The sequence below is a fragment of the Budorcas taxicolor genome, chromosome 15, assembly GCF_023091745.1.
Source record: "Budorcas taxicolor isolate Tak-1 chromosome 15, Takin1.1, whole genome shotgun sequence".
NCBI classification, from domain to species: Eukaryota; Metazoa; Chordata; class Mammalia; order Artiodactyla; family Bovidae; genus Budorcas; species Budorcas taxicolor.
This window is the reverse complement of record NC_068924.1, coordinates 27477325-27492412: the sequence shown is the minus strand read 5'-3', so window position 1 is coordinate 27492412 and position 15088 is coordinate 27477325. Positions and strand designations below refer to the sequence as shown.

General features: G+C 51.7%; 1 protein-coding gene across 1 annotated transcript in view; it reads right to left on the bottom strand.

Moving 5' to 3' along the window:
• CEP164 (centrosomal protein 164) overlaps positions 1–15088 on the bottom strand; it is a 70277-nt gene that overhangs the window by 32888 nt on the left and 22301 nt on the right. The window contains exons 4-7 of the mRNA XM_052652450.1: positions 14619–14823; positions 6895–7050; positions 6383–6517; positions 5683–5760 (exon numbers count right to left, since the gene is read on the bottom strand). Of these exons, the coding sequence (XP_052508410.1) occupies positions 5683–5760; positions 6383–6517; positions 6895–7050; positions 14619–14823 (574 nt within the window). The remainder of the gene's footprint in view (positions 1–5682; positions 5761–6382; positions 6518–6894; positions 7051–14618; positions 14824–15088) is intronic.

Below are 15088 nucleotides of genomic sequence, written 5' to 3'. Positions count from 1 at the left end.
ATGAACTTGCATTCCCCGTGCCCATGTCAACTAACTGCAGTGACAGGGCTGGCGGAGGGACATCTTGTGGGGGGAGATGGTAGAGGCATCTGTTGTGGATTATCCACAAATGGACGAACGGGAGCTGAGTGTCTGGAAAACCCAGCCACCTCCATGCTCTTCTCCACCCCTGCTCCTCACCCCACCTCGGGGCCCACGGCCTGAGGCCCCGCCCAGGACGCACGCCCAGGCCCCTGCACATGGCCCCCTGCACCAGCGTCCTATGGGTGAGAACAGGGACACACCCCCAGCGTGGCCCTACTCCCAGTTCAACCATGCTCCCGGCTCCTTCTGTCTCCTCCTGTCACAGCCGCTGGTCCTTGAGTGTCTCAAGGCACATTCCTGCTGTTTATTCCAAAAAGATCTTGCCATCTGCATAAAGGGGGGTGGGGGAGGGTGCAGGAGAGTGCCTGTAAGAATCGGTTCATGAATATTGAACATACCCCTCCAAAAGCTCTGAGGTCTCCCACACCGCAGTCCCCCTCCTGCAGCCCAGAACACAAAGGCAGGGGCCCTGCAATCTACACGGGGGCTCAAGGGTGGGGAATGAGGGAGCTGAACACCACGTCCTTGCACTGATCCCGTGCTGGGGAGACCCCCACCAAGCCAAACGTCAGTCTGGTTTCTTTCCCACATCTCATTCCCACCCAGTCCGTCTCAGCTCTTTGCACTGCTCCCCGGTGGTGTGGTTAGCGCTTTCCAATCACACTGACATCATCCTGTTATTTCTAAGCGCAGCTCCCTCCCTCCCCTTTGATCTGCTGATGGGCTTTTCACCAGCTCCACAAGGCCACCTGCTGCCTGCTCGCCTACCCTTCAGCCTCCCCTTTCACTCCCTTCCATTCTTAGCGTCTGTTCCAGGAACCCAGCGCTTTTGATTCTGTAATAGACTGGAAATGGGTTTAAGCTGAAGGCAGGAGAGGAGGGGGATGGAGAGAGAGAGGCATTCTCGCCACCCTACTGCCCTCTCATGGAATCATGAGCAAAGTGACTGTTCACAGCGAGACAGGGTAGAACAAACTATAGGAGATAAGCTCTCCATCTCAGGCAGCCTGAGATGCCTGAGAGCTGGAAGAGGTAGGCAGCTCAGAGGACCCACGGTCTACACTACTGCTGTTCAGCCACCAAGTTGTGTCCGACTCTCTGCAACCCCATGGAGCGTAGCCTGCCCGGCTCCTCTGTCCATGGGATTCTCCAGGTAAGAATACTGGAGTGGGTTGCCATTTCATTCTCAAGGGGATCTTCCTGACCCAGGGATCAAACCTGGGTCTCCTGCACTGCAGGCAGATTCTTTACCGTCTGAGCCCTACCAATAAACTGGGACAAAAGCCATTTTAAAGGGTATGGCAATCAGAGACAGCTTTGTCTGTCCTGAAACTCCCATTCATCCCCAACACGAACTTTCCCCACCACGCAAAGCCCCAATTCCTGCCTGAGGCTAGAACACAGGATTCCAACACTCCATGTGGCAAAAAGAACGAAATCTGCTGGGACACTAGAGACAGAGGTGGGGAGGGTATGTAACACCTCCCACTCCAGACATTTTCCCCCCATCACACTGAGTTGCCTATTTATATTAAAGAGGTTATAAAAAAGAAATGCGCTTAAAAACTCCCACTCCTTCAAAGAAGCACATAAAGATCAGAAGGGAAGCGTCTGAAAATCCAGGACATGTCAAAGAAGAAAATCCCTTTTTTTGTTGACATTTATATTATAAAGTAAAAATTAACTCTTCCAAGTCATAGTACATTATCATAGGTCCATATGGGGATTTTCAATCCACCAGCTGAAGCAGGGACCAAGTATCCACTCTAGCCAGAACCTGGGAAAACCCAGGGAAGAAAGAAGCACAGTGAGACCTGCCAGCATATCCTCCGGTCCCAGCGTGGCTCAATCACTCACCTATTCATCCTCTCAAGAGAAAGTGAAAGTCACTCAGTTGTGTCTGACTCTTCGCGACCCCATGGACTTAGCTACAAGGCTCCTCTGTCCATGGAATTCTCCAAGCCAGAATACTGGAGTGGGTAGCCGTTTCCTTCTTCAGGGGATCTTCCTAACCCAGGGATCAAACCCAAGTCTCCTGCATTGCAGGCGGATTCTTTACCATCTGAGCCACAAGGGAAGCCCAAGAATACTGGAGTGGGTAGCCTATCCCTTCTCCAGTGGATCTTCCCAACCCCGGAATCGAACTGGGGTCTCCTGCATTGCAGTGGATTCTTCACCAGCTCAGCTACCAGGGAAGTCCTTCATCCTCTCAACTGCTCAGCAAAATACACCCATGTATTTCCTAAGTGCACAACAAGCCAGGTGAAGGACACACAGGCATGAATAGGCCAGAATCTTTACTCTCGATTTGCTCGGTCTCGGGGAGACTGCCCTTTCTCCAAAAGCCAGTGAGTCCTCCTGACACTGTATTCCTATTCATGGTCATCCTTCCAGGCTCAGAACCTGATCTACTGTTTCCAACAGCATCGTAACATCTTAATGGCAAATGAGAACAAAAAAAGTTATCATTTCAAAAGCATCAAAGAGACAGAAGGCTATGGATTTAATGCCAACAGACCATGCCCCACTTGAAAGGAAGAGTTTCAAAGTACACCCAAATTAGGTTGATGACACTCAGAAAAAAGTGTCACACGTGGCAGAAAGCGTCATAGTCATAATCAAAGCATACATGACTGAGCAGAGCCCAAAACGGAGACAGTTTCTGAGGCAACAGAGACAGCTCGGGGACTCCCCAGGTGGTCCAATGGTTAAGAATCCGCCTTCCAACGCAAGGGACATGGGTTCGAACCCTGGTTGGGGAACTACATGTTGTGGGGCAACTATAAGCCTGCATGCCACAACTAGAGAAACCCCTGCACCCTGCAACGAAGACCCAGCACAGGCAAAAGTAACCTTAAAAAATAAAGCCAAACAGCCTAAGTATAAAATGGGACCCACCTAATGGCTAGAGTGGGGTCAGCTGAAAAAGCCCACCTACATCTCAGGACATGAATTTAAGCAACCTCCGGAAGATGGTGAAGGACAGCGAAGCCTGAGATGCTGCAGTCCATAGGGGCAAAGAGCCGAGCACAACTGAGCGCCTAAACAACACCTCAGGGGTCAGCGAGCATCCTCAACCTCAGTCAACCTGAGACCTTCCCCTGGCTCTCGAGGAGAGCTGACGACCACAAAGCAAAAGTCAGAAACAGTAAGGGCGTGAAAAGGGATGATAAGGATATAATACTAAAAGATAATAAGGAAACAGTGAAATCCATGATACACACACTATTGTTTCATTGGTCAGTTTTATGACCATTCTAATAAATGTGAGTGATCTCTTCATTTGAAAGTGTTTAAAGTCTAAGAGAATTTTCTACTTTATGGAAAGCTTAACTGACCTGGCAATCAATATTTCAATGTTTGGGGAAATCTGAGTTGCTGACTTCATGATGTATTGGTTGTTTGAATATTTTGAACTGAACTGAACTGAAGGGTGCCCAGTTGCTCAGTCATGTCCAACTCTGCAACTCCATGAATCACAGCACGCCAGGCCTCCCTGTCCATCACCAACTCCTGGAGTTCACTCAAATTCATGTCCATCAAGTGGGTGATGCCATCCAGCCACCTCATCCTCTGTCATCCCCTTCTCCTCCTGCCCCCAATCCCTTCCAGCATCAGGGTCTTTTCCAATGAGTCAACTCTTCACATCAGGTGGCCAAAGTATTGGGGTTTCAGCTTTTGCATCAGTTCTTCCAATGAACACCCAGGACTGATCTCCTTTAGGATGGACTGGCTGGATCTCCCCGCAGTCCAGGGGACTCTTAAGAGTCTTCTCAAACATCACAGTTCAAAACCATCAATTCTTCGGCACTCAGCTTTCTTTACAGTCCGACTCTCACATCCATATGTGACCGCTGGAAAAACCATAGCCTTGACTAGACGGACCTTTAGAGAAAGCTTAATTGTCAAAAAATTACTAAATTAGACAGTAGGCCAAGAACAAATAGTAGGCAATGTGCCTTTTTCAGTAGAAAACTGCTTGGAGGCTTTAGCTATTACAATGACATGATGAGTTTTAGGTTTTGTCTGTTCGTTTTAAAGAACATTCTGGTGGGAGTGGAGGCCAGACCGAGGAAAGAGATGAGAAGCAACACAGCTGCTGGGGGCACAGTCTGGAAGCTCTTCCCATCCAGTCTGTGGTTCCCAGACCTTGCGTCTTTCTCCAAGCTGTTCACTTGCCTAAAACATCCCTTCCACTCCCACGTCTAAAACTTTATTTCTCTTCAAGATACAGGTCAAATGTCTCTTCCAAGTTCTCCCTGATCTCTCGGCAGGTAATTTCTCTCCCATCTAAGGACTTCCCTGGCGGCCTGGTGGCTAAGCCTCTGCTCTCCCAGTGCAGGGGCCCCTGTTCAATCTCTGATCAGGGAACTAGATTCCGCACGCCTCAACTAAAAGATTCCCTGTGCCACAACCAAGACCTGGTGCAACCAAATAAATAAATAAATTCTGAACAGCATAGCTGTGCTAGAGCTCTTTACACACCCTCCCCTGCTTGAAAACTTCCTAAATATTCATTTATTCAGCACATACTGAGGGCTCACCAGAGTACCCAGCAACCTTCCTCTCTGACCGCACACTCCTGGAGGCCACCCTGGACCACATCTTACCAGTGTTCGGGTCGCCCACAGAGTCCAGCACACGGCTGCCCCACAGCCAGCACTCAATGGACGTTAAGAATCCGGATGGCGGGACTTCCCTGGCAGTCCAGTGGCTAAGACTCCGCACTCCCAATTCAGGGAGCCCAGGTTTGATCCCTGGTTGGGAACTACATCCCACATGCTGAAACTAAAGAGCCTGCATACCACAATGAAGTCTGAAGATCCTGAGTGCTACAACCAAGATCCAACACAGCCAAATAAAAAAGTTTTTTTAATTAAAAAAAAGAATGAATCCAGATGGCATTACACTTCCATTCACACCCTCCGATGGCTCCCAACACCTGTGTAATTCAGTCCCAGCTTCTCACCCGGCACTCAGGCCTTCCATGACCCAGCCCAACCCACCTCCACAGCCCCACCTCCCAATCCTCCGCCACATGCGCCTGAGCTCCAGGTGAAAGAATGGCCCTCGTCCTCCCCTCCTGCCTCTGCCCATTCAGTGCTCTGCAGCAGGCTCTCTCCTCACCGCTCGCCTCTGTGCACCCAGCCATGCTACCATTCTTCCTGGCTCACCTCAGGTGTCAGATTCTCACTAAAGCCTTTCCAAACAGACGGGACACCCCCAAATTCTGCCCCCCAACAGCACTGCGGTTTACTCCCTGGATGGACTCCCTGCATTCTACTCTTGTGTTCTGGGTCTTTTATGAGACTATAAACTCTTCGAGGGTGGGAATCACAGCTAACTGAGGCTTGTACGGCTGAGAGTGAAGTGCCTCACATAGAAAGAGCTGATAAATGGCGGTTCTTTGATAAATGAGTAAATGGATGAATTCCTTTCCCCGCTTGTACTTCCCCCAACCCCAGGAACCCCATCTGGACAGGACCGGGACTAAAGAGTTCTCTTTCCAAATATGTCTCCCTGGGAAGAAAGGCTTAGGAAGGAAGGGGGGAGCCTGCCAGGCTGAGACGTCTGTCTGCAGGTGCTTCAGGCTCTTACCTCATACTCAAAGTCACCCCCCAGCGCCCCGATATCCAGGTGCAGGTTCCTAAGAAGCTCACTTGAGCTGCGGACACTCTGAAAATTAAAAGGATCACAAGGAAACTGGTCAGCCCCGGGTGCAGGACCAGAAGCTTCTCACAGGTCCAAGAGCTCCACTTCCTGGGTCAGACCCAGCAGGGATACAGCCTGGGCAAACAATGAAGCTGGGGGCTGGAAAACCACTTTCACTGATTTTCAAAATAGCACAGAGGTTAAACCAGAAGGTTAAAACAGCTCAAGCACCCACCAACAGATGAACGGCTGAATGGAATGTGGTAATTTCATACAACGAAATACTATCCAGTCACACATGCTACAAAACACTAGGCTATATGAAGGAAGACAGACACACAAGAGGACAAAGACAGTATGATTCCAAGTATATGAACTATCTAGAGCAGGCAAATCCACAGAGACAGGGAGCAGATCAGGGACTGGGGGGCACACAGCGTCTCTGGGACTATGAACAAGTTTTGAAGACAGACGGTGAAGACTGTATAACACTGTGAGGGTAGTTAGGGCCACTGAGCTGTACACTTAAAAGGGGCTAATATGGTAGCTTTCACAGTGCATATATTTGACCACAATTTTTAGAAAAAAAATTTGTTTTTTTAACGGCCCAGAGGATTTTCAGGCCAAGAAAAGGATTCACTCTTACCTGGTTGTCACTCTCTGCCTCATCCTCCTCGTTGGTCTCCTCCCCTAAAGCCAACAGGCTGAGAGCGTTCTTGTCCTCATGGATGGAGCCCAGGAGACCTTTTGCATAAGCAGAAGGCTTGAGACCCTGTGACGGCTCCAAAAAGAAGGAAGGTCAGGGCGCTTAGTGGGAAGACCCTCAGCATGCTTTCACGTCTGTCAGGATGGCGCCTAGAGCGAGGCCACCATGTCTGAGAAGCTGACCCAGCAGCTCCAGCTCACACTGGTCCCTCCCTGTCCAACTCCTACTGCCCTGGCCGCAGGGACTGAGAAATGATCCCTGAGTCTCTCTGACCATCCTCCACGGCGCACCCATGTTCAGCATCACCCAGGTGTGACTCACCTTCTTCCACACCATATGAGTGTTGAGGACTCAGCCTGTGCCCTCTATTTCTCAATGGGCCACGGCTCCTAGCAAGGAACACGGAGGCCCCATGGTAACCATTACACTGTACACAGAAAAAAAGCATTTACCAGCAAGAGTTCTCTGAGCTGACTGGACTCCACCGAGCTCCCCAGGCTCACACTCTGAGGTCCACGAAGAGCAGAGGCCGGGGCATCCACCAGGCCCCTTAACGGGGCCAGGCCCCCAAGAGGAACATGGACGGGGGCTAACGAGGAGCCCAGGGCCTGGGCAACAGAAAACATCCTGTTAGAAACCCAAGCAACCACAGGGCTCTAAGTGTGGAGACGGATGTAAAAATAAAACATCTAAATCCTGCCCGCTCAAATTTAAACCACCTCCGTTCAGAGGCTGCTAATGAAACACAACATCCCGAAGTCAGCATTGTGCCAACCACGTGAGAATCACGGGCTGGTTTCCAGATTCTCGTAACTCTGCTGCTATCTCCCAGCAAGCAGCTCTTCCACGTCTGGAGAAGCTGCCCAGGGCCCTACTCTCCCTTCTGAAGCCACAGAGGAAGCTGGGAGGGGGTGGGGAGCAGAGGCAAAAGCCTCATCTCCCAGCATGAGAAGACTCAATACATAAAGCTGAAAACTGACGAATCAAGAAAAAGCAGCCTAAGCATGTTATTTACAAATATGGAAGTGGACCCCAGAATAAAGGCATTGCCGTGGTGGAGGTGGGAGGGGTACCCACACCGGAGAACTGCTATATTTTGTTTTGCACCTTTTGGCTTGTATTGGCATTGTTTAATATGGGCATGTATTACTTTGATTAAAATAAATATTCACTCTGAAAAACACTCATGAGGGCAATTCCCTGGCGGTCCCGTGGTTAGGGCCCCATGCTTCTACTGCAGGGGACATGGGTTCAGTTCCTGCTCAGGAAACTAAGGTCCCACATGCCACACTGCGTGGCCAAAAAAAGGAAAAAAAAAAACATGTGAGAAACAGAAGAACTCTCTTTGTGCTCCCCATTGAGGAGCAAAGAGGCTGGAGAGAGATCAGCCAGAGGACTACAGCGCCCGCTCCTCTATCCTATTCTCGGGATGGCAGGCTTCACGCCGGGGAGGACTGGGGAGAGACACCAGAGGATGGCAGAATTTGTGAGACTTGGGCCACTCACAGAATCCTGGATTCTTGGTTTACTCATCTGCAAGTCACAGATGATACGTGCATGCTACTTAAGGTCTGCTGAGAACTTCAAATGAGATACTGAATGTAACAAGCATGTGTGCATGGCCCGGGCTACCCCAGCGCACATGTGCAAGGTCCAGGTTCCCCCAGAGCATGTGTGCGCGGCCCGGGCTACCCCAGCGCACGTGTGCGAGGTCCAGGTTCCCCCAGAGCATGTGTGCACGGCCCGGGCTACCCCAGCGCGTGTGAGTGGCCTGGGCTACCCCAGTGCTATGGAATTGCTATCATGACAGATTAGTATTACAATGGTCTGGGCTTAGAAACTGAGGCAGGAGAGCATTTTGGTTACGGTTTACAATGAGCTCCTCAAAATCCATTTCTTAAACTTAAAATGTGTATAAAACAAAAATTCCATTCCTCTCTAATCCCACAGTGACTGAAAAGAGAAAGAGGAACCTGAGAGGGTCAAGATGAGAGGTTCAGGTGGCCTATCTTCTTACCTGTGGCTGGGCCTGAGGCCAGACCATTGGGTAGGTCCGAAACACAACCTGTTTGTGCCCGGGAAGGGCATTAGACTCCCAGCTGAAAGGCGACATGAGACGGCCCACTGCCACCCCCACCCCCGAAATCTTTGTATTGGGTTGGCTAAAAGTTCGTTTGGTGTTTTCTGTATCATTTTATGGAAAAAGCCCAACTTTTTGGCCAACCCAAAGAGATTCCCAGTCATCTAGCCTGTTGCAGGGTATCTTCTCGAGGCAGCAAAGGAGCTGAAAATAATAAAACTGGCCAACATTGCCTGAGCCCTGGGCTCCTGGGTAAAAGCACCTGTCTCATTCCACTCTCAAAACCATCTGAGGCCCCAGTCCCCACAAGAGCAAATGGAGACTGGTGAGGTCAAGGCCTCTGCCTGCCCCAAATCGCGGGGCCAGCAACCACAGGAGTCGATATAAAAAGCAGGGCAGTGTCTCAGCCAGTATCTCACACTGCCTCCTGGCTGTGGCGGAAAAGGAGCCCAGGAGAGCTGCTCTGCAGTGCACTGTGCGGAAACCTGACTGGCTCCTCCCAGCCGCCCAGCCCACCCAGCAGATCAGTGAGCAAAATTCTTCCCACATCGTATTTATGGAAAATTACAGACTCCTGACATGGCTGATCTGCTAACACGCTGGGGGCCTGAGGGAGGGGGACATGCCCGCTGAGGGCTTTGTTCTCCCAGGCCTTTACCACATCAGCAGTTCGTAGGGAAATTATACATCCCCGGCTCCTAGCTGATCAGCTTCTATAGCTGGCCATTAACTTTGGCTAAGAGCTGTGCGTGGCGTTGTCCTTCAGAGCGGATAAACTTGCCACCATTGGGCTAATTAAAACTTTGCAGGATAATCTGCAGCTTATCTGATGTTTATAGTGCTACAGGGGTTATTAGAGCTAATGGAGAACCCAGGCATGCCAGCAATTAGGAACTGAGGTAATAACTGAGTAAAGCCACAGCTGGGCAATAGCAAAAGAAGCCAGGGAAATGCAGATAAACCCCATGGTCTGTGATCCTATTTGACTTCTGAATGAAGGTGGTGGTGACTCTTTAAAGGGACAAAGGGCCCCGAATGACAGGGCAAGCCCACTCTTTGGTAGATCCCACTAGGGGAGGAAGTGGTCTGTGCAAATCTGACACAGGCTATTCACATGGTTCTGGAAACCCTGGGAAGGAAAGAGCAGCAGCAGCCACTGAGCAGAAGGGAGTCCGGGCTTCAGCCTCACCTCTCAGGTGGCGCTAGTGGTAAAGAACCTGCATGTCAGTGCAGGAGACGTGAGAAGCTCAAGTTTGATTCCTGGGTCAGGAGTAGGGAATGGCAACCCACTCCAGTACTCTTGCTGGGAAAATTCCACGGACAGAGGAGTCTGGTCGGCTACCGCCCAGGGGATCGCCAAGAATCGGACACAACTGAGCAAGTGGGCACGTCATAGGACAGTGCTAACTCTCTGTGCTAAGTCACTCCACGTCTGAGTCTCTGTGACCCTAGGCACTGTAACTCGCTACCTCAGTGTGATTCCGAGAAGGGACTAAGTCCAGAGGCTGGGGGCAGGGTGTCTACGGGGGAGGACCTCTCTATACTGTCAGCTGATGGGGAAGGCATCCCAAATCCTGGAACAGTACCTACATCTTGCATGAACGCCATAATCTGTGCCACCTTACTCACCCTCAAAACAGACCATCTTCAGAGCATGTAAAGCACCCGTGAATTACGGTCAGATCAAGGGAAGTGAAGTCCAGACACCCTCCGCCCCCATCTTGTAGGTGATGGGGTAGAAGAAACAGGAAATGCATGTCATCCCACAAGATGGCCATCCAGGTGGCTAAGGGCTCCCTGGTCACCGAGGAAGGACAGGCACCAGGAAAGCTGACCTGATGGCTGGGTTAAGACTGTCAGCACAGCCTGCTCCCTCCCTGCTGAGTTCAGTGGGCCTGAAGGCCGTGGTGCTCTCTGAGAAGCCTACCTGGTCGAGAAGCTGCATCTTGCCTGGCTCTGCCGCAAGACCTCTGCTGGAACTCAGCTCGACCAGCCCCTGCCTGAGGGGGCTGCTGCCTGGCAGGAGACGAGAGGCCTCCTGCACGGCCAGGGCAATGTCCACTTCTGGAGGATGCTCCCGCGGCTCCGGCCCCCAAGGCAGAAGCCCAGAGTCCGTGGCTCTGACGGCCTCGTGCTCACCCTCGCTAGACAGCCTGGAAGACTCGGTGGCCAGGCAGCAGATCACGCTGGCCAGGTCTTGGCCCGGCATCTCCTGCGTGCTCTCGGGCAGCCCCAGGCCCTCTAGCCGCCGGGAGATCTTGACCATCTGCAGGATGTGCTGGTAGAACCTCTGGTCCTCAGAGTAGTCTTCGCTCTCTGAGCACTCCTCAGCGGAGCTCGGCATGGGGAGCAGCTGGGGCGCCAGGAAGGCGCTGGGGTGCCGCTCTGTGGGCCCAGGGCTTGACTCACCCGTGCCCCACTCAGATCCCCGCGGGATCTGCAGGTCCCACGGGAAGTTGGTCACCTCCCCCAGGACCTCTGAGCCAAGGCGAGAGGCCAGGCTGCTGCTGCTGCTGCTCTCCAAGTCAGGCTCACAGACACTCGCCCTCCTGTCCTCTTGAAGGGGCTCTGGAGAGCCTGGGGCAGGAGGCCCCCCAGGAGCACTCCCTGCAGGGGTGCTTTGGACCAGTTCTGAGGCTAGGGTATCAGGGGGTATTAGCAACAGCCCCTGGGGTGGACCTCCAGCTGAAGCCCCTGGAGCCTCAGGGTCATCAGGCTCGGTTTCCTTGCCGCTCCTGGAGGCGTCCTCGTGGACAAGCTTGGACACCTGCCCCATCCACAGTCCTGGGGGCTCTCTTCTCCTCCTGCCTCTGCCCACGCTCCCTGCTTCCCCAGAAACGCCCTGCCAGCTCTGGTCTTCAGCTGGGCTGCTGTCTAACAAGAACTTGCTCTTCCCAGCGAGCAGCATGGGGTCAGAAGAACAAGGGGACAGCGAGGGAGCCTCCTCGGGGGATGGTGAGGGAGCGGGGCTCCGGCCCTTGTCCCCCCCAGGGCCAGTGGAGCTCCGTTTGGCCGCGCTGTGCCTGTGCTCCTCCCTTCTCAGCTGCGGGCCCTTGAGGGCCTCCGACAGCTTCACGTGGACAGGGGCCTGCGTCTTGCTCTCTAGCGCATCCTGCCTGCCCTGGAAGGGCCCGGTGTTGTCAGGGCCCTGCGTGACAGGTTTCAGCTGTCTGCTCCTCATCTCCAGCTCTTCTATTTCAGGGTCTGAAAACCCCAGGCAGATTTTCTCTGTCAGTGGCTGGGGTTTCTCCAGACCCTGCTGGTCATCTAATTCTGTCCTGCAGTGGGCTGGGGCCCTGCCTAAGATTTTCTCCACATCGGCAAAGATCTGGTGGGTTCGGGAAGCTTGGCCTTTGAAGAGTGGCTGCAGCTTGCTGGGCAGGGAGCCCGTGAGAGGCCTGGGGTTGTCACCCAGCACACATGGGCTCTTCCCTTTCTTAAAGGAGCCCTCAGTTCTAGCCTGTGTCTCTCGGTCTAGGTCCAGATCAGCCAGCCCAGGTGCTGGGAGAGGGGACGGGCCACGGAGAAAGGAGGAAGAAGGCAGAAGGCCCTGCTCAGGCTGTGTTTCCTAGATGGGTATATAAAGAGGCAGAGAAAACGAAGACAAAGCACTGCTGACTTCCACTGGCTACGATAGCTGCTGACAAACCAACCCTTAGCAGAAACCCACCCTCCATTCACAGTAAAAACACAAACCAAAGAGGGAAGAAAAGCTAAACACTCCCTTGGGCTTTGTTGTTTTCTGGGCTCTAGTTTCCTTATCTACAAAGAAGAGACTTGATGAGATCCACGGCTCAGGAACCTTGCTCCGCATGGCACCTTGGGGCCACCACAGTGGGTATGTGGTGGAGAAGGAGCATCGCCCAGACCCCCACTCCCAGGTTCAACCAGAGCAGCTCCGCTTCTTTAGACACTGGCCCTCCATAGAGGAACTGATGTGAAGATGGCGTCACTACCAACAAAAAGTCTGAAAATCTCCAACTAGGTTATCCTGGAGGTACCATCAAGCTCTCAATTCTGTCACTGGTTAATTTCATAAAAATCTACCACTCTTATCAAGGACTATCAGAAATAATCTAAGAAGGGAAGGAAGAGGGGAAACATGAGCAGCGAGCTGAGCCTTGAACACTCAGACTAGGTCTTCTACCAAATGAGCTGGTGCTGCTCAAGAGAGGTCCCACAGTCAGGGAATCTTAGGGTAGGAAAAAAAAACTCTAGGGACTTCCCTAATGGTCCAGTGGTTAAGAAGCCACCTGCCAGTGCAGGGACATGGGTTCAATCCCTAGTCCAGGAAGATCCCACATGGCACAGAGCAACTCAGCCCATGTGTCGCCAACTACTGAACCTGCACATCACAACTGGACAAGCCACCACAAAGAGAAGCTTATACACCGTGACGGAGGGTAGCCTCCAAGAACGCCCACATTCAGCAACGAAGACCTAGTACAGCCATAAAGAAAGAGAGAAAAATTCCTAAAAGATCAACCACAGTCTTCAAATGCTCACACTAAACTCCACCCAGCTCTCCTCCAGGGAGCCCAAACTACCTGAGCCCAGACCACCTCGTCAGGTCTGCCCAAAAAAACCTCAGGTTTCAGGCACCTGTCCTGAGCCCTAAGATCCAGACTGGCTGCCCAGGCCTGTCCACTTGCCCTAAGCTCTTGAACCACAGGAGGAATCCTTTGTAACAGGGAGCTCCAGGAACTCAGTCAAATACCCAGAACTAGGTCTATTACCCAACTCTCCAGCACAGAACCCTCACTTCATTCCCTCTCTCACCTGCAGTCATGTCAGAGACTACCCAGATGCCGACTGTCATCTAAAATAGGCCCCGACAGGAACTCCCCAAAGGTCCAGTGGTTAAGACCACTTGCACACTTTCAGTGCAAGGGGAGCGGGTTCCATCCCTGGTCAGGGAACTAAGATCCCACAAGCCTTGCAACCAAAAAAAAAAAAAAGAAAAGAAACTAAAATAGTATGAGATTAGTGAAAAGCCCATTATCCATCTTTTACCTTGCAAATACTTGCCATTAGAAAAGTCAGCCTCTTTGGAAATGACATGTCCTCTTTTCTCCACCAGAAGAAATGGGTTTGCTATCTTATTTCTTAGAACCATGACTAGTAATATGGGGTGGGGGTGGGGGTATGGAGGAAGCCTATCGGTAGAGCTTGGAAATGATAAAAAGGATAAATTCATCAGCAACCATCCAACACCAGAACTGACACCTTGGGAAGGAAGGCAAATGGGGGAATTTTTGCTGAGAAGTAAGCACCTGGCGCCGGTGGTAAATAAAGACCATAAACAAGAGAGCAAATCAACTCGACCACTGAGAGGGTTGAGAAGGTATTCCCAGTGCTTCCCGCCGGGCTGACCTGGGTTCCCAAGCCCCTCCCTCTCCTCAGTGTCGCCCACCTGCCTCACACCTGGAGGGACACAAGACAGTAATGGGAAAGAGTATTTTCAAGTCTTGAGTGAGAAAGCTGCTTGGGGAATAAGCTGAGGGCACCGCAATCAAACGTCGGTGTCCACCACGAACCAAGGACATCGGCCGCAAAGACCATCCACGGGAGCAGATAAAGCCTCAGACTTTTCTTTTCGGATCTTGAAGCCACTGGTGTTCTGACAACCGAATTATGGCCCATGAGACAATCCAAGAATCCATACCACTAGGACACACAATGAACCCACTCGGGGCAGGCCTGGCTTGGAAAGGAGAGCGGAGGCACTTGCTCCTCTAGGCTCTCTGGCCTCTGCCGACTGCTCCCTGTGACCCGACTCTCCACAGAGGCAGACGGCATCAGTTCTCAGACCACTGCAAAACCCTGTCCCCAGCTGGGCACTCGCTCACTGACCCCGTTACGTTATATATGCCTCCCAATAGGGAGGGGGGCAGAAACTGCTTAGCAATAGTAAGCACTAGTTCTAGAAGCTAAAAGGAAAACCTGCCAGAAAACAGATACAATTCAGATGATGTACTATCACAAAATTACTATTGTTATTGGTCTTAATCGCCCAGCTATAAACAGCCAGAGGTTCCCAATACCCCCTCAGGTTTGAGGCCTGGTCTCTCTGGGAGCTGGCACCCACTAACTCACCAGGGGACTCTTGGAGGTCTCTTTATCCTTCTTGTTTTTCTTTTCCTTTTTCTTTTTCTTTTCTTTCTTCTTAGTGGCCCCAGGAGTTGACAGCTTGCCCCGCTCTTGGATCACCAAGTTCCGATAGTGTTCATCACAGGGGTGGTCCCACGTGGACTGCCCGTTGGCAAAATTGAAATAGTAAATATCACCTGTGATGTCCTGGCTGGGGGATGAGCAGAGGTGACAAGTTAGTCCCTGCTCAGGTCCAAAGCTACGTAGGAAAAAAGAAAACCAACAAGGAAGCAGAGAAGAGGGAAGAATTGTGGGGAGAGGGAAAGAGGGAGAGAGGAAGAAGAAGAGGAGAAAGAATTAACACAAAACTGGCTAGATGTGGCTAAGAATAAGGAGTTAGGTTAGACAGAAACAACCAAATAGGATATTAAGGACTTCTCACATGGAGATGTTTAATCATTAGGTTTCCCGAGAAT